This window comes from Phodopus roborovskii, unplaced genomic scaffold (assembly GCF_943737965.1).
Source record: "Phodopus roborovskii unplaced genomic scaffold, PHOROB, whole genome shotgun sequence".
Taxonomy (NCBI): Eukaryota; Metazoa; Chordata; class Mammalia; order Rodentia; family Cricetidae; genus Phodopus; species Phodopus roborovskii.
In genome coordinates, this window is record NW_026126563.1 from 14,298,477 (window position 1) to 14,317,750 (window position 19,274).

Below are 19,274 nucleotides of genomic sequence, written 5' to 3' on the forward strand. Positions count from 1 at the left end.
CTTTTTTTCTTTTCTTTTCTTTTCTTTTCTTTTCTTTCTTTCTTTTTTTTTTTTTCTTTTCTTTTGGTTTTTCAAGACAGGGTTTCCTGTCTGACGCTCACTTTATAGACTAGGCTGGCTTTGAACACACAGAGCTCCACCTGCCTCTGCCTCCCAGTTGCTGGGATTAATGGCACACACCACCACCACCCAGCTATAAAACGCATTCCTTAAGGATACATTTTAAAACTGTTTTTTGTTTTAAAAAAATCCAGATGGTCCTAACACTTGGAAATCACAAGCTGATTTTTCATTCAGCATTTTAAATACATACTGCCACCACCTACACCATCAGACCAAGCTGGACATTTTCTTAACTAAGCCAAAGTTTATGAAAATATGGTAAAGTTAATTATGAAGAGCAGTCTCCCTTGAAATTTTAAATTTCTTCACAGTAAGATCCCTAGAAATAAAATGTGAATACAAAAATCCATCATCTAACTTGTGTCCCAACCTAGAGCAGATTCAAAGAACAAAGTGCAAACACGGTCAGCTTTATGCTGGTTTTGCATAACAAAAAGAATAAGGAAGAAAATCATACTGGAATCGCTGGGCTACGGTAACTAAAAGTTCTTATTCTGCAAACCAGGACTTTGTAAGTGTTACAATCGCTACAGTGGGCAGAGTAATGGACTCACCTTCCTTACTCTGTACTCATAACCTCAACTGGCCCATCACAAGACATTTGCTTATTCAGATCTAAATTAGTGTAGCTATGAGCCAAGGTGATACTCTTTTCTACTTCCCGTTATAAATATTTTAGCTCTTATAAAGCTCAACCCAACCACAGCAGAGTTATTAATGGGACCACATTAGTGACAGACAATGTTCTCTCTTAAATGTGTATTTATCCCTTCTGTTTGGAGACTCCTAATGACATCTAAATATAACACATGTTTATTTATTTATCAGAAGAGGAATGCTTATACTGTGTAATTTAAAACCATATCGAGGTTTGCTGCTCATTTTCTCAGACATTGCCTGTGAGTACAGGTTGAAAAGTGGGAACTCCCTCCAGAAACTCTCGCTGCAACTAAATGCGCCACTCTTGACATATTAATAGAAGACCATTATCACACTACGCACATTATTTATTATTCCTGCTCACGGCCAAGTCAATGCCACTGCTTACTCACTGCCTTCACATGGAGCCAGCTGGCTATGGAGCACCGGCTCCGTCTGCAGACCCCTGATCTAGTGCACAGCTCAGCTCCCGGGTCACAGCCAGGTGAACCCGACCCCGCACAGTGCCATCTGTGAACACTGGAGTCACACACATCCTCACTTGGCATATTTACGTCAACGCAAAGCTTTTTAAAAATGCTTCTTGGCTCAGTGGTTTAAAAGGGACATAACAGCTAAAGAAGAGTCCATGTGCACCAGCATCAACATAACTCTTGAGTAACACAAAAGAAGGCAGTTTTCATTATAGTAAAGTACATTCTTTAATTTGCCATCACCCCCATTGATTATTATAAAGAGAAAAAAGCAAACAAAAGTCTTCTGGGGTCGGCTGTAACCACACACCTGTCAGTCCTGGCTCTGAGGAAGAAGCTAAGACCACATCGTCATGGATTCTTGCCCAGCCTGGTCCATACACTGAGACCATGTATCAAAAGTAGTGCTCGTGAACACTTCGTGATATCTGTCATGGTGCCTCATTTTTAACTTCTACACCATTAACCTTAGCCAGGGAGAGTGGAGTGATTTATTCACTATATAACTGGAGTCCCACTGTAAACATTATTGTAATATTAACATCTGACTACATTTTTAACTTATCCAAGTTATCTGGGCAGCGTACCTACATAACAAGGGTGGCACCATAAGCTCAGAGCCCCAGGGCACCAGTCAGCTCCCAGTGAGCAGCCTACTACAGCACGCGTCTACCATTCCAATGTTTGTCCACACAGGGTGGCACTAATCTACCCTGTCCTGACTACAAAGGTCACTTAACACTGATTCAAGGGAGTGAGCAGCAAGACAGGAGTGGAGTGGGTAGGAGCTACATCCAAGATATTTGCTGGAGTCCGCATGGGATTAAGAACTGAAGCACAGTACTTAGAACTTAGCAACAAAAAGCAACTTCTAATACACACACTACAGGGAAATAGGCAACCCAGGGAAGGGAGGGTATGGACTGACTGTACAGCTCTGTTCCCACCCAGGGAGGGTACGGACTAGACGGCTCTCTTCCAATGCACTCGAGAACAGGAAACTGGCAGTGCTTCTAACAATACTAACAGTGGTGCTAACACTACGTGAGCACCAATAGCCAGAGACGGGACCAGGGAAAGTTATGAGGTGATGGGCAAGGTCTCTGTCTTGACAGGTGGAGGGGTCACACATTGTTCAAAATTTTTAATCCTTAAAAAATTATAATAGACTGTATATCCTAACCTTTGCAGACACTAAACCCATGGAGAGTGGTGTCCAGTGGTCATTTGCAAGCTTCCTAACTCCAGCCAGGTCTACCTCAAGGCCAGTTCCAGGCTCCATCTTCCCTTGCATGAAGAAGCCATGGCGCATTTTTATTTTTCTGGTGCCTGGTGACTAGTCTGGCCCTGCAGTTGTCTTAATGTTTTATGTTGTAATAGATATTCACAGAAAAATAAAAACTAAAATTATCTGGAAAGAAAAGTAATTCTCCCTCATACACATACTGTTGTCCCTGGAGCCTGTTTGCCCTGTTTCCTGTCCAAAAGAGGAAACTGCTAACTTCTCCTCTTTCCAGAGTTACTCTACACCCACACAACTGTGTATGTGTACATCCCACTGTCTGAATTTCTTTTCTCCAAAGTAGAAGCGTTTGTTTGTTTGTTTCTGATTTTCTGAGGCAGGGTCGAAATGTAACCCAGGTTGGCCTGAAATCACTGTGTAGCCCAGGCTACCCTCAAGCTCTGGGTAACCTGCTTTCTTAGCCTCCTGGGTGCTGGGATTCCGGGCATGCGCCACTCTACCTGACTTCCTGCTCTTTGCAGGCCGTGTCCCTGAAGTTCATCAGTGTATCAAGTCTTGACGCACTATCCTTATCCACCCTCAGCGTGTGCATATGCACCTTTCTGTATGTCCATTTTAGTGAAGAATCACTTAACTAAAGAAATAAACTCATATCATTCCTTCATTTGGCTTAAATTTAGCATTCTCTGTTACTTATTTTGTATTTCACAATTACAGTTGAGGTCCTCAAGAACTAAGGTGTCATCACCAAACAACCGTCATATGGTTAGCACCGCCAAGGTACCCATGAGTCCCTGCCACTGCTGTCCACTGGGGATTCTCGTGATGAGAGAAACATCCTCTGACTGCTTGCACCCCAGCACTTGAGATGGTTCTGAGCCACGTGTGACAGCTATGCCTGCAATGCCAGCATTCAGCAAGCCAAGGCCAGGTCAAAGCTAGCCTGGGCTACACAGCAACATTCTATTTCAAAAACAGCTGAAGTGAGTTAGTGAAATCTTACTGTGCTTTTATTAATCTAAACAGGAAGGAACAGCCGTATGAGGCTGGGCACTGCAAAGCAGTACGGAGCTTAGCTTCCTCTGTGAGGCCGTTCTCTGAGACACCCTGACATGGACCAAAGGCCTCTCCTAAGGGTACACTTGCTTCTGTTCTCCTTAACCTCTAAAGGCAATGGCACAGGCCAAAAGAAAAGCTTCTGCCTCTTTAGGGGTCTGAGGATGACAAAGGAGACCACAGTGTCACAGAACATGGTTACCTTTCCAATAGAGCACCACACCCCACCCTTGTTATAAATGTACTCCTTAAGAATAGTGTGCAGTTAAAGCAGATGACTATCGACTATGTTAGCCCAGTCTCCGGCACCTAACTCCCTCACTGTGTCCACACAAACCAAGAATAAATTTGCTCCATCATCTGACCCCCAGAATTTCCTTTAACTTCACTCAAGGGTCAAAGCAACTTGAGTAATTCTGCCTAGGCTACATGCAAACACTGAAAGAACATTTTAGATTTCATCCATTTTGAACAAGGGTCCAGACACTAAGAATCAGAGCTCTCGCATTCCCATGCAAACTCCACTGACAGAGATGCCTGGAGCCTACAGCACCTGAACATACCTCACTCATACTGGCCAGATTCTCACTGACGTCAGACACCTACTACACACAGCTTAAGGAAACAACTTGATGGTTTTGAAGTTGAAAGAAAAACAATGTTTAAAACGGAATAAAATACAATGTAGAACTGAACTGACATCTTGCTTGAAATTTGAAAAATATAATTTTAAAAATTTGTCTTTATTCATGTGTTTTAATAAGATAGTATGCTTTCATTTTACTTATAGCTCTCATTTCAAATTGTTCAAATTACCATAATTCTAGAAGATAATGCTTGCTTTGTAAATCCATATATATTTTATCACTCATATTGAAGGCAAATAAATAGGAAGGCATTCTTTTCATTTAGGAAATATTGACTAAATTTTGAAGCATTTATCATAATTTTTAATTTTTTACTTGACACTTAGCCATGTATTTAAATCTTCCCTTTTTTCCCAAGTCTCATTTTAAAAAGATTTGTTTTTATTTATGTGTAGGTGTGTCTTCCTATATATGATGTGCACTGGATTCCCTAGAGCTGGCATTACCAGCTACAAGGGTTAGATCTCCACTCTGGCCCTCTGCAAGAACAGCAAGTACTCTTAACCTCTAAACTCTCTCTCCAGCACCAACTTTCTAAGTTTTGATGTCGTTATTCTAAATGTTCTGGTAGATGTTATTTTTGTAAAATTCACTGGTCCAAGAATTATGTTTGTCGCTATTATATTTCATATATACTTTAAAATAGTACAGATAAAGCAATCACTAACAAAGTTTAGCAGATATCATCAGAAAGCACAGATGAGTTCAAATTCCCTGATGCTCTGTCATAAATTAAAATGAGAAATGATGGAGCCTAACATTCTTTGTTTATCTGAGACTAGAGGCTCTAATGTCAGTGAAAGTCTGCAGACATTAGTAAACTTAAGTTCATTAGCCTTGTTTATTTAAAAACATGCAAATCCTTTAAATGATCCACTTAATTTTCATATGGTTAAATTTAATAGGAAAATCCATGTGCTTTGAGATAAATATTTAACATGAAACAGGCATCCCTTGTAGTTCTAACTCCCCCAGATCCACCAACATTCATGACAAACAAGGTGTATTTAAAAGATACAGCCTGAAAAGTAACTGGCATCTGTTTCCCGCAAAATACCTACTGTCAGGAATGGATAAGGTAGTGTGGTCACTTCAGATAAGGATGGCTCTTCTCATTACGTATGCTTTACCCTATCCCTAAGCAGTGGCCAATACATATTGCAAGCAGTTTTAAATGAAACCACTCACCAAGAAATGTGTCACTATGGTTGCATTATTGAAACTCTGAAATATGCAGTGAAGTCATAAAGGGGAAGCAAGTCAGGCTCCACATTTACCACCTCCTGGAGGCAAATACAACTGTGTCTAACATAAAACAGATGCATAGCATCACAGCATCTTCACCAAGACACTTTATAGTACTATCATAGCAGAGGTGTGTCAGTAGAATGCAGCTAGACAAAGAGCAACATCATTTCTATTGTTAGCAGTCATAACTTCCAGAAAGCATGCTTGAGTCAGATATACAGGATGAACAGTGTCTGCTCACCTCTAAGGACTCCTTCAGGTCCATGGGAGAAACCGCATCTTCCTCTTCCTCATCTGTCACCTGGTCCTGGGAACAGTAGTGAGTGCTGTACGCAGAGTGTTCCTCGATGGCTTCCAGCCACTTCTGAAACAACCCAAGAATACATAAAAACATTATTACTCCGAAGAAATAGTAATAATATATAAAGCATAAAATTTACATAGAAGAAATAACTAGGAAAAAAAAAAAAAAAAGCTCTCAAAGTGACATTTTGAATGTTGCTTGCCTGTGACCTGTCTGCATAAAAAGACAGTCCAAATACTTTAAAAATACCCTCTACACATATATGTACTAATTAGTACTCACATATTAAAGAAGTTAAGCAATGAAGGAAATTCTTTTCAGTTAAAATGACTGGTTTCCAACACTGTTGAATAATTCAATGCACAGCAATAAACCACAGTATTACAAACTTAACATTAATTACACATAGTATACTTGGATCATCATAAGAAAGTCAAATGCATGATGATTTCATACTTATAAATTTTATAAAGAAAATTAGTTTGGAAAGAAATGGACTAAAACTGCTTCCTTGTTTCTTTATAGAATTGTGTGTGGTCAGTTCTTAGAACCCTGTGAAATACTAAGAGACAGTGATCATTTCAATTATTTAGGACTCCTGGCTGAACCAAGGCAAATCATTTTGGGAAAAGACTCTTTAAACACTTTACCAGGTTTTCTAAGCAAACAAATAAATACCATCTAAGGCTATGAATTCTGCTTTGAGAAATGTGGACGTCCCATTAAGTCACTGAACTAAGAATCCAGGCCAAGTGGATCCCGGTTTGAGTACAGAGCTGCTCAAAGCAGGCTTAGCTTTCTCATCTTATCTCAGTCTTCTCTTACGGCCCATTTCCATTCCTCTGTGTTAGATGGCATCCCCAAAACACTTACTACCAAAAATGCCCAGTGTCCACTCTGTGCTGAGACTCAGATATGTGATTCTTACTATCCTTCCTGCCCCCCCCCATTACAATCTCTCCAAATTTACTTAGTTATGTAGCAACTTGCATGCAGAAACCACCCCTCCACACCACACCCCATCCCAACCCACCCCAAACCACACAGGCACATGTGTGGACACATGAGCAGACGTGTGTGCATGCATGCGCGCGCGCACACACACACACACACACACACATTGATTGCTGGAAGATTCCATCTCTTGGTACAGACTCTGGGTTTCTAGTACAGCAGTTCTCAGACTCTGGGTCAAGACCCCTTTGGGGAAGGGTGTCAAACCCTTTCACAGAGGTCAGATATCATGTATATCAGACATTATGATTCATAGCATTAGCAAATTACAGTTATGAAGTAGAAACAAAAATAATTGTATGGTTGGGGGTCACCACAACATGAGGGCATTAGGGAGGTTGAGACCCGCTGTCAGCCTTTGCTCCTAGTCTTCGATCTCCATTACTTGCCACTTGCTGACTTACAGAGCACTCTCTGCCAGGGTCACCACAGCCACAACATTTGCCCAGGATCCAGAGATGACAACAGTAACCAAAGAAAGGACAGCCACACAAAAAGAGGAGATACAGACACCTAGAAACAACTCAAGATGCAAGGTCCCCAGCCTGAGCATGAGCAGTTGAAACAATGTGTCTCCACTAGAAGCCAGCTACCCTGTTGCTGTAGGCCTTGAAAAATGCAATATAGCTGAAGCTTAAGGGACTTAAAGAGGGTATGAAGACTACAGAATAAATAAATAAATAAATAAATAAATAAATAAATAAATAAATAGATAAATAATGATTAAAAAAAAAAATATCCACACAACCACACAAACAGCTGAAGGAAACAATGAAACCAATTCAGGACATGAGAGAAGAATTTTGTTTTTAAAAAAAAAATAGAATCACTAAAGAAAACCCAAGTGGAAATACAATTGGAAATGAACAATTTAGGAAGTCAAACAAAAACCTCGAAGGTAAACCTCACCAACAGAGTGCAAGAGATGCAAGAGAGAATCTCAGGTGTTGGAGACAAAGCAGAAGAAATCACCTCAGTCAGTGAGAATGTTAAATCTAAAAACTTCCCGACACAAACCAACCAGGAAATGCAGAGCACTACAAACGATGAAATTTACAAACAATGAGAATGGAGAAGGAAGAAGATGTCAGCAGGGCTGAGATCAGGAGAACTGGCCCCGCTCCTTGCTGCAGGCTGCACTGGGGGAGCCAGCTGAGCAGTGCTGCAGGGCTGGCCCAGGCATGACAGGGAAGGAAAGCTGGAGAGCTGACCAGGCCAGCTCCCACAGACCCGGATCCAGAGCTGCGAGTCTCCCATCCCTAGAGACCCTGTCTCAAAAAAATACAACAACACACACGGGGGGGGGGGGGGGAGCAAGAAGAACAAATACCCCATTTTATGAAAACGGGTTTTACAGAACTAAGACTTCTCAAAGGGTGATGTACACAGGCTGAGAGACACAGAAATGTTCAGCACCCTTCCTTATCAGGAAAACACAGTCGTAACAACTTTGAGACCCCATCTTACACTGTCACGATGGCTATGACCAAAAACACAAATGACTCCTGGAGCTGGTGAGGATGCAGGGAAAGGTGTGTAATGCATTGCTGGTGTATCAACTGGGAATAGACCTACTCAATACACAGCTATACCCTCTTAGACACAGACCCCAAAATCTCAATAGTGTACCAGAGACACTGGCTCATCCAGGTAAAGTCTCAGTAGTATACGACAGAGACACTGGCTCATCCATGTTTGCTGCAGCTCTATTCATAACAGCCAGAAATTCCACGCAGCCCAGACCTGAGAGAGAAAGTGTTAAAGGTGGTGGGTGGGGAGGTGAGGAGGATTCTGGGAAGAACTGGGTGAGGGTGAAGTAGCCGATACTGCAATTAGACTCGCAACTATTGGATTCCACCCCATATTCTCTGACATACAAACTGCACATTGCTGGGCAATTTTTTTTTTTACATGCCGTAATTTTCTTATAAATTAAGGGCTATGCTTTTAAACAAGCATTTAATCTCCACCCCCCAAATCAGTATGAGCTAAAATAAAATAAAAACTTATAAACAGAAAATATCTACTTGTTTTAGTTGTAACAACTAAATCTCCCATGTCAATCTTTAAAAGCTTCATATGAGTATTCCCAGTAAAAGTGTCACTGGGGTGGGGAGCTAACACAACACTGCACCTTCACAAGGATGACCTGAATTCAATGTCAGCAAAAAGCCAGACAGGCTTAAGACAGGTGCATCCCTCGGGGTCCCTGGCTTGTCTCCTCCAATGGGCAAGCACCAAGTTTTCAGGTCAGTCAGATCCTCTTGCCAAAAGATGGTGTCCAGGCCCTGGGGAACAACACCCCAGTTTCCTCTGTCCTCCACATGCACACATATGCACTTGCACACATATGATTGTGTAGATACACGCAAAGTGAGAAAGAACACAACAATAAATACATCAAAAACTATGTTTAAAAATAGTAGGGACTGCTGAGATGGCTCCAGGGGTTCGTGTACTCACTATACAAGCCACATAACTTGAGTATGATTCCTAGAACCCAGCTGGATGTGGTGGATCACATCTGTATTCCCCACACTCCTACAGTAAGATGGAAAGGGAGGCAGGAGGATCACCCGGAAGCCTGAGGCCAGCTAGCTTGGAGTACACAGAATGGCGGAAAAACAACGAACCTGTTTCATCAAGGTGGAAGATAAGAATTGACTCCCAAAAGTTGTCCTGTGATCTCCACACACACACCGCTGCACTCACGCACACACACAATGCACACGCATACACATGAACAAGTAAGCCTTAATCATTATAGAAGTCTTAAGTTATACTTATGCATTTATTCCTAAGCCCATGTGTGTCACAGCAATGGGTCCTGGAGGTGAAATGTATATCATCAGGTGTGGTGGCCAGTATCTTTGTCCCGTGAGCTATCTTAGATGAGTTTTTAAGAAGTATAATCAACAGGATCTTAGATGCTAACACCGAGGATATATTCTCGAGCTCAGGGAGAGATAAAAGGGTCGATGCACAGGAAAGCGTCTATGCACAGGATTACCTCTCTTGACTGCTGAAGGCTGTTCTTGGGCACCCTGAAGCCATGAACCGTGTCGTCAAAGCACCTGATGGAGAAGAGGTAGCTGTCTGTGGGTTTCACCTGGATACAAAGAAGTCAGAAAACAATGCTCACTCACTGGAAAACAAAGTCCCTGAAATTATCTATCCATCACAAAATGTAACACATTAACACAATGCAACAATACTCAGTTGAACAATCTGAAAATCAGGAAAAGGGACCACCTAGGAGACTCAGAGGGCTGCAGGTTATGCCAATCTGGCCATCACCTTGGTCACTCCAGGAAAGCACTTGTGGGTCATTGAGTTTGTATAGTTAGATTTCCTTTCCAGTAAGTATAAATTAGTATGTACATGAGCTGTATAACCCTCTACATAACAAAGATCCAATTTCTTCACACCATTCTTGAGTGAGTTCTTTCTTGCTAGAAAATGTCTGAGCTGAGTATACAGGAGAAATTGATAGATAAAGTTGATGAAGGAGTGGTAAAGGAGGTAAAATGAACAAGAAATAATTATTTTTTAATAAAAAATGTAGGAATGGAGGGGATTTTAAAGTATAAAGGACAGATGTCTGTTCCAAGGCCCTACCTCAGGAATGCCAGTAGAAAACAACTATGAGACAATTTTTGTAAACCTCTGCTGCCTCCCCCCCACCCCCCAGAGCAAAACCAACCACAGGAAGACCTGCAGTGCCAATAACCATCCCCAGACAAGAGAAAGGACTGCCCTGGAGGAGCCACAGTCAGGAGCTATGGAAGTCATTCCCATCACCCAGGGTGTTTCCCCTGTGGTCCACACACGGAGATGAGAGCCACAAGGGCACAGCTGAAAATTAATAAGGCAAAGGCGGACAGCCAAGAGCACTGTAGAGAGCAGGGCCATCCCCCAAGACAGTCTGGAGATCCCTGACTGCCTGTGCACATCACTATCCGACCCGTGAACCACACACACACAGCACAGATTCAAAACAATCCGCAGACCAGGCCACTCTGAACTGAGATCAGAGCTTCTGCTCTGGGTTTACACTCCAGAGCAAGCCAAGAAAACCACTCAGTAAAGACAGGCAACAGACCCACTCTCCAGAACATTAACATTTATTATACTAAGGATACTATTGGAAGTGACCTAATACGAGGAAGCAAGTAAGCAAAACACACTCAAAATGATTAATTAAATGCCAAAAGTTGGCTGGGCAGGTGGTGGTATACACTTAATCCCAGCACTTGGAAGGCAGAGGCAGGCAGATCTCTGAGTTTAAGGCAATTTGGGTACATGAAAAGACTTTCTGGGGCTAGGTGCTGTTTAAAATAACAGAATGATTCAGTATACTTAATGTCACTCAACCATGCAATTTAAAATAGTCAATAGTAGATATTTTATTGTAATTTTTAAAGGGCTGATTAACTGTAGATCTCAATCAACCTAGGTGTTTACCCTAGGAAACCAGAAATTGAACATGGCTTGATTTATTTACAGTGTGAGTATACTGAGAATCTCTCACAGATGAAGCTGGAAGCAGATCACTGCGTAAGAAATTAGAAGTTATAGAACCGGCAGAGATAAACATAACAGGACCTAATCAATTCCACAGAAGCTAAAGACAGAAGTGTTGAAATGAGAGGCGAGAAACTAACAAGTTGTTTGTGAAAAATGAAATACTAAAAAGGCCCCAGTAGAGTAAAACCCTGAATATGGAGTAGAATCATGAGTCGGAACAAACAGGAAGGCACCAACAGAAAACACAGGCCAGGGGAGGAGCAGCCTCGCATTTCACAGGCCTACAGGCCTAGTGTGGACAAGAGATAAGGACTTGTGAATGGAACCAACTCAGTCATGGTCATCACGAGGGTGTTCTGAATTGATGGGGTAGTTAACTCAGCCTGTAACCTTTCAAGTGGGGACAGGGAGTACTTCTGACTCCCAGAGTACTGACATGGGAGAGGCAAGAGATGTACACTGGAGGGTAGGTGGGCTGCTGCGTTACTAGTACAGCCCTACTTACTGGACTTAAGTTTGCCTCGGCTCCAGGTCAGCCCAATCAGTAAATACGGGATAGTAAAAATAAAGCAGCTGGAAGTGAGTACAAAAACCTTACAGGCCCTAATTTTGACATGGGCTGTAAGTTTTATTGCGGCCCCAGAGAAGCTTCCATCTTCCAGATTTGCCTATGAAGAAAGATGTACCTGTACCTAAAATGTTGACCACCATGTCTAGATGCTTTTTGCATGTCCTGTTTCTAATGCCATAAGCAGAAATAAACAGGAGTGATTGTGTGTGTGTGTGTGTGTGTGTGTGTGTGTGTGTGTGTGTGTGTATGGAAACAGATTCTTTAACTTCGCTTGTTCAAGTATAAAAACACATATATCCCATGGAATCTCCAGAGTCTGCAATAATTGGACAATCCACTGCAGCACTGACTTCACAATCTATACAAACACTGTCTCCTCTTACCGTGCACACTGCTTGGGTCAGGTGTTTGCATCCCTGGCGGTAAATATTATGGACTGCATCAGGCCTTCAAAACAAAAATTAAGTTAAGACAAAGAAAAAGAGCTAAATGAAAACTTGTAGTACTTTAAAAATTTATATTCTGAAATATATTAAGTATAAGAATAATACTCACTGTTTCCTATACCAGGAAAGGACTCCATGTTCTAACACTACCCAGAATAACTTCCAGCCAAAAAATCTTGAGCTCTACGGGGAAATGGCAAAGATTTTCTATGCTGATGCATTGGGATGCAAATATGTAAATGACGAAAAGAACTGAGCTCAGACAGACACGTGTGGGACCTTCCCCTAGACAGGACTAAGCAATAAACCGCGATAAAACCGAGCTAAGATGCTAGATGCGCTGATGAGAACACACTCCTCACTACAGGGCGGGGGACGGCACACAAATGCCACACTGGGAAGGTCACAATCCACACTCTATCAGTTCTATTCAGGGCTTTTTACAGAAAACAGCAGTTCTGGGCCTTGAACACAATTTCCTCCGAATTGTGAATGGATGTCTAAAGAAGAGAATGAACTAAAGTCATTTTATATAATACAGCTACATAGAAAAATTCCATATAGTGGGACTGCTTATGGACATAGCAGTAAGTAGTAAGTGCTACCATGGTTGATTCTAGAAAACAACTAAATTCTAAAACACACAGACATGTTTACAAATAGCAAATGTCCTTCCTAGACAATTCAGGAACTAATTTACCGTGACTGATGTTTATAACAAAAGTCATATTGCAATTATGACTTAGTGAGGAAAAAAAATGTTTTCCTCTACCCCTCTCTGTTAAACTTACTTTAAAAGTACAATCAGCCTAAATGAAACATTGATACAATAAAAGGAACCTGTTGAAATGCAATAGTACAGAAGTGGCTTACAATGTAAGATCCGAGGTCTCTCGCTCATCCACAGAGACCCTCCTCAGCTTCTGATGGGGTAACCCAGTTAGCCCGTTATGACTTGACAACACTATAAATAAAAAGGCCCAGTGGAGCGCTTCCTCAGTCTCCACATGCCTGGCAATGCATACCACTGTGGGGCGATAAAAAGACATGACACACTATGCACAGTATGAAGGTGACACAGTGCTGTGCAATCCTGGTTGCTGCCCTCAGGGCCACTTGACTGACCGGGACCCACAGTTCATTACCACTGGCCAGTAGCACAAGAATGTCACAGCGCACTACCAGGCTAAGATAAGCCCCAAATTACTAATCAGAGTACAGTGGCTACCAAATGCACATCCTTTGAATGGCACTAAAAATCAAAAGCTCACAAACCAGCCTGTGGAGGTTTGAATGCAATCCACCCCCATAATCCTGAAATCTCCTAGGGAGTGGCACGATTAGGCGATGTGGCATTGCTGGAGTAGGGATGGCCTTGTGGGAGGAGGTGTGGTCTTGCTGGAAGAGGTGTCACTGTGGGGGTGGGCTTTGAGCTTCCTACACTTAGGACACCACAGTGTGACTCAGTTGACTTCCTGTTGCCTACAAAATGTAGTACTCTTGGCCCCAGCACCACCTGTGGCCTGCAAGCTGCCAGGCTCCCCGCCACGCCAACAACGGACCGACCCTCTGAACTATAAGCTGCCCCCTCCATTAAATATTTCCTTTGTAAGAGTTGTCGTGGTCACGGTGTCTCCTCACAACAACAGTAAACCCTAACTAAGACACAGACTGTCAGCCAGGGACGTGCTGTATGTCTGAAATCACCGAAAAGACATGAAGAATCCTTCCAGCTTCCTCATTAAAGCCATCGCATCCTACCTTCCAGAGAGGACCTTCGTATCGTCTCAGTGCTTTGTAGACGACCTGCGGAGACACGCTTCATTAAAGATGTATCCGCAGAGCTTAGGCATTCATTCACTTTCTTCCTAAAACTTACTGACTGGATATAATTAGTCAATACACACCTTATTGCCAACAAGAAGATGCTTCATTTCAGCGCCATGGGCAAGGTCAAGAGGTTTCTGATCTGTGTAACACACAAGGGAAAAAGTCACTGTAGAAACTACACAAAGAAAACTATTATAACTCCAACATATAATACTCCGTTGTGCTTTCAAAAACTCCTCCCCCACCAACAAAAATAAAAATAAATCACCTGTCAGAAGACACCCTCTCAATTCTTTAAGGCCTCCTGATAGGTCATAAAATTTGATTCTCCTCAGAACACGTTTTTTTTTTTTTTTTTTTTTTTGGCTTTAAATGACTGTGTTAGTTTTCTGACTGAATAACAAATTACCACAAGCTTGCCAGTGAAAAACAATACAGACTCATTGTCTCATAGTCATTCTTTTAAGCTTTATATTAACCTGTTACCTTCTGGCTAACTGTTAAATTCTTTTTAAAAATATCAAACACCTGATATGTATTGATCATATTTGTTTCTATTTCTTCTCATGAAATTCTGTTATGTGCCAACCCCATTTTAAGGCACTGTTGATTTAGCAATGAACAACACAGGCGATATCAACAAATTCCTCATAAGTCACATAACAGGTAATACACCATGGTATGCTAATATAATTAATGACAGAGTTGACAGGCGATAGCTACCACTCCGGGAGAAGGTGAGAGACGAATCCTGGAGGAACACACACAAGGAACAGCTAACATGAAGGCCCCAAGGGAAGCACAAGACAGAGGACATGAGATTTGGGAAGAGGCCACACAGAGCCAGATCCACGCACCGCAATGAGTAAGCTGTGTTTTCTAGACAGGATAAAAGCTTCTGTCAAATATTCAAAAGTATAAACTAGCTATTTCACAATTTTGAGAAATTACAATATTAACTGACTATTACTGTGTTTAGGGTTTTTAGCAGCATGGAAATTCACATGCCATACAATCTATACACAATACAATTCTAATTTAAAGGGCATAATTAAATAGCCTTTAATATGCTGAAAACTGCATGCCTATGAAATTGTTTAAAGGAGACTTTTTTTTTTATTAATATACCAAACTACTTATCAAGGGAGCAGTATGAATTGGATCTCCGGAACAATATGGAATGGATCGGAGCGGTAAAGATTGGATCTCTGGACCAATACGGATTGGATCTCTGGAGCAGTATGGAATAGATTTCTGGAGTGGTATGAAATTAGATCTCCAGGGCGGTATGGATCGGATCTCTGAAGCAGTATGGAATGGCTCTCTGAAGCAGTATGGATTCCGATCTCTGGAGTAGTACAGAATGGATCTCTGGAGCGGTATGGAATGGATCTCTAGACCAGTATGGATTGGATCTCTGAAGCAGTATGGATTGGATCTCCAGAGCAGTACAGAATGAATCTCTGGAGCAGTATGGAATGGATCTCTGGAGCGTTATGAAATGGATCTCTAGCAGTATGGAATGGGTCTCTGGAACAGTATGGATTAGATCTCTGGAGGAGTATGGATTCGATCCCTGGAGCGGTATGGATTCAATCACTGGAGTGGTATGGATTGGATCTCTAGCAGTATGGAATGGATCTCTGGAACAGTATGGATTCGATCTCTGGAGCAGTATGGATTGGATCTCTGAAGCAGTATGGATTGGATCTCTGGAGCAGTATGGATTCGATCTTTGGAGTGGTATGGATTCGATCTTTGGAGTGGTATGGAATGGATCTCTGGAGCAGTATGGATTGGATCTCTGGAGCGGTATGGATTGGATCTCTGGAGCAGTATGGATTGGATCTCTGGAGCGGTATGGATTGGATCTCTGGAGCAGTATGGATTCGATCTTTGGAGTGGTATGGATTCGATCTTTGGAGTGGTATGGAATGGATCTCTGGAGTGGTATGAAATGGATCTCTGGAGTGGTATGGATTGGATCTCTGGAGCGGTATGGAATGGCTCTTGAGAATGGCTTCAAGACAATCCAGGGGGTAGGAGGGGATGGAAGGGGAATGCCATTGCTTTTAATCTAGGAAAAGATAATGGGCTTGACTTCGTCCTGAGGGAGATTTAAAGAACTGCTTATGTGTTCACCTGTGGCTGCTGACATCCTCTTCTTCAGTGAGGAGAAAAACTTTTTAATGTTCACTGAGAAATCAGTCATCAGTTCGGTTTTTCTACACAGCACCTAGGAAGATAACGGTCTGCCAATTTTATTATTCTCATCCTATCTGCAGGGCACTTTTGAGAAACTATCCTCCCAGCGGAGGGAAGGAATGATAATATGATTTCTTTCATAGAATTTTACCCTGATGCCAAAAATAAATTCTGAGTTGCTGCCAAGTAGATGAAATCTCAGTGCTTCATCCCTAGACTCCATGTCTACAGGGCCGGGCACAAGAAGAACTCTAGAAAGCACATTTGGAACTAACCAAGCAGACTCCTTTCCTTACTTACAACCAGCAATTACAAAAAAAAAAAAAAAAAAGTCCTCAAAATAACTAGCTAAATAAATAAATAAAGCAAGCTGCTTTGTTCACTGGTGGGAATATTCAATAAAAATGTCTTCTAACTAATTTGCATAGAAGGAAATTCCAGGTTAGTGGCAACAGTACTTTTACTAGGAACCTAAAAACCTTTCGATGCCACGCCCACCTGCGCATGCACAGCAGTGTCGAGGTCAGCACTGAACGGCCGGAAGAGAATCACAAGTGTACACAAAGCGTTCAAAGGAAAGCAACTTCAAATCTGCATACTGCTAAAAAGGATGTATAAACCCCAAAGTCCATTATTTGAGGCAATTTTTTTGGACATTCACAGATATTTTCAAAATAGTGAAAAATCAGAATTACCCAACACGGGCTTTCCTAGCTTGTCTACAAGCTAAAGTAAGGAGAACAAGGGAAGACTTGGCTTTCTCCTTTCAGTCCAGGAAATGGCCAAGTGTTCCTACTGCAGTCTACTTAGTGTCATGTTTTAGTGTGTTTTGCTTGTGATTTTTTTTCTCATATAAAATAACCCCCCCCCAAATCATGGTGATGTGCTTGGCTGTGTTCTTTAGTGCTAGACTGTGATGTCCTTAAAGAGATAGAGACACTGCACTCAGGCTAAGGCACTGTTGGCCATGTCCTAAGCGTTAATGGGTCAACAACACACATTGCATAAGGTGCTCTTAAACAGTAGCACTCAGAAAAAACAAGGCTGTACATTGATCACTGGATGAAATTTCCATGACAAGACAATCTAACCCTGGGTTCTCCTAAAACGATGGTCAGAATTCTCCAATCCACTACACATAACAACAATCAACTGTACCTATCATTTCCCTGGTGGTAGGATTATCTTGGTAAACATTGGTCTCATTTGGAGTAGGAGAAGAAAATACCATTCTTTTATATCTGTGAATGTCCTTATTTTAAAATGAGACCATCCAATTTAGCAAAGGCTGGGTCCCAAACACAATAATTGTATATAGTACTGATTTCATTTTATAGAGTCAAATGGCCAAGGCCAGCAGCTGTCAGCACACTCACTATTTTTGTTCTTCAGGTTGGGGTCAGCGCCACTTCTCAGGAGCTTTAAGACGCACTGCTTATGGGCCCGGTACGCTGCGCAGTGCAGGGGGGTGTTTCCTAACTGATCCGAACAGTTCACATCCGGAGGACTCGGCCTGCTGAGCTAACAAAGGAACGCAATGTGGTTATATACCAAAGAAAGGCTCAGGCAGAGCCTGCAGGACAGCAGAGCTCACAGGCTTTGGCTCACTCCCCAGCCATGCTTGTCCTCAGAAGCCATGAGATCTGAGGTTTGTGTCCTGGTGCCACACATGACAGCAGCAATACCCACCTACCCCTCACATTAAGATTTCCTAGTGGTGGTGCATGTTTTTAATCCCAGGACACAGACGGAGGTAGGTGGATTTCTGAGTTTGAGGCCAGCCTGGTCTACAGATCAGGACTGCCAGGAGAACACAGAGAAACATTGTCTCAAAAAAACCAAAATAGAAAAAAAAAATCACTAACATGCTTGCTGTCAACAGCCTTGCATTTCACACTTGTGACAGCAAAACTATAAATCATGTGCCCAACAGTCCCCAAAAGAGTCAAACCCAGGGACGCTGGCATTGTAAATGCCATGGTTCTGTCGAATTTGCCACCTCACTACTTTAGCAAGCTCTACATGGTCTCGTTTCACAAAAATGTTAAATGTTGCAGTACTATACTTAGAAACCAAAAAAGTGTTTTCAAAGGAGCTGGAATAGCTTTAAAGCAAATGGCAATGCTTCAGTCTTGAATTCAGAGCAAATTTAGAGTTTCATATTTAAGGAGACCGTCAGGAAATGGAAACAAGAAAATAGGTCTCCCAGGAAGGTGAGAAGAGCTGGCAAAGCTGGGCTTGCTCTGAGCACGTGATCCGACACTGTCCCTTCCAGGTACCTCACTCTTCTAGAAGGACACTGCTCTTTCAGAATTTATTGCTCACCAAAATGAGAACTTTCTCCTTGACAGGACCTACATTTGTTTTTTTGTTTGTTTGTTTTTGTTTTTGTTTTCGATTTTAAGTGAGCTTAATCTGAAAATAATTTTTTTTAAATTTTTTTTTTTAACCTTAACTATTGACTATGAAAAACTGGATTCTTAATCATCAGGTTTTTGATTGGGGATGAGGAAATACTTCAGAAATTCAGAGATCCATCAGCATGTACAGCCAGGCAAGTGTGTGTGACACTTCTATTCTAGTGTGACAATAAGAGGTTTCCTCCCAGTCACTGAATTATGAACCTAGCATAAGGAAAGGGCACTGGCACAGGGGAAAAGGGCTTGTCGTTACCAGAGCTGAGACTTCGGCTGTTCGCCCTTCCCGGGCCGCTCCTAACAGCAACTCTTCAAGCTTTCTTTGTTGAGTCCTTTCCACAGCTTCAAGGGAACCAGAGAACAGGTCTTACTCTACAGCTAGTGCAATGCTATTGGACAATTCATGACGTTATAAAGAGGGGCTGGAGAGATGGCTCAGCAGTTAAGGACACTGGCTGCTTTTGCAGAGGACCTGACTTGGGTTGATAGTTGTACACTGTGTAAAGGCAT

The 19,274-nt window shown here is 42.0% G+C and overlaps 1 protein-coding gene across 2 annotated transcripts in view; it reads right to left on the reverse strand.

Annotated features, from left to right (window-relative positions):
• Osbpl1a (oxysterol binding protein like 1A) overlaps positions 1–19,274 on the reverse strand; it is a 168,162-nt gene that overhangs the window by 117,567 nt on the left and 31,321 nt on the right. Inside the window, exons 6-13 of one of the 2 annotated variants that reach the window (XM_051202119.1) lie at positions 19,021–19,106; positions 17,724–17,868; positions 14,220–14,281; positions 14,074–14,118; positions 12,422–12,495; positions 12,250–12,313; positions 9,779–9,877; positions 5,692–5,814 (exon numbers count right to left, since the gene is read on the reverse strand). In XM_051202119.1, the coding sequence (XP_051058076.1) occupies positions 5,692–5,814; positions 9,779–9,877; positions 12,250–12,313; positions 12,422–12,495; positions 14,074–14,118; positions 14,220–14,281; positions 17,724–17,868; positions 19,021–19,106 (698 nt within the window). Of the gene's footprint in view, positions 1–5,691; positions 5,815–9,778; positions 9,878–12,249; positions 12,314–12,421; positions 12,496–14,073; positions 14,119–14,219; positions 14,282–16,284; positions 16,382–17,723; positions 17,869–19,020; positions 19,107–19,274 lie in introns of those variants that run through there. The other variant, XM_051202120.1, reaches the window with a different exon arrangement.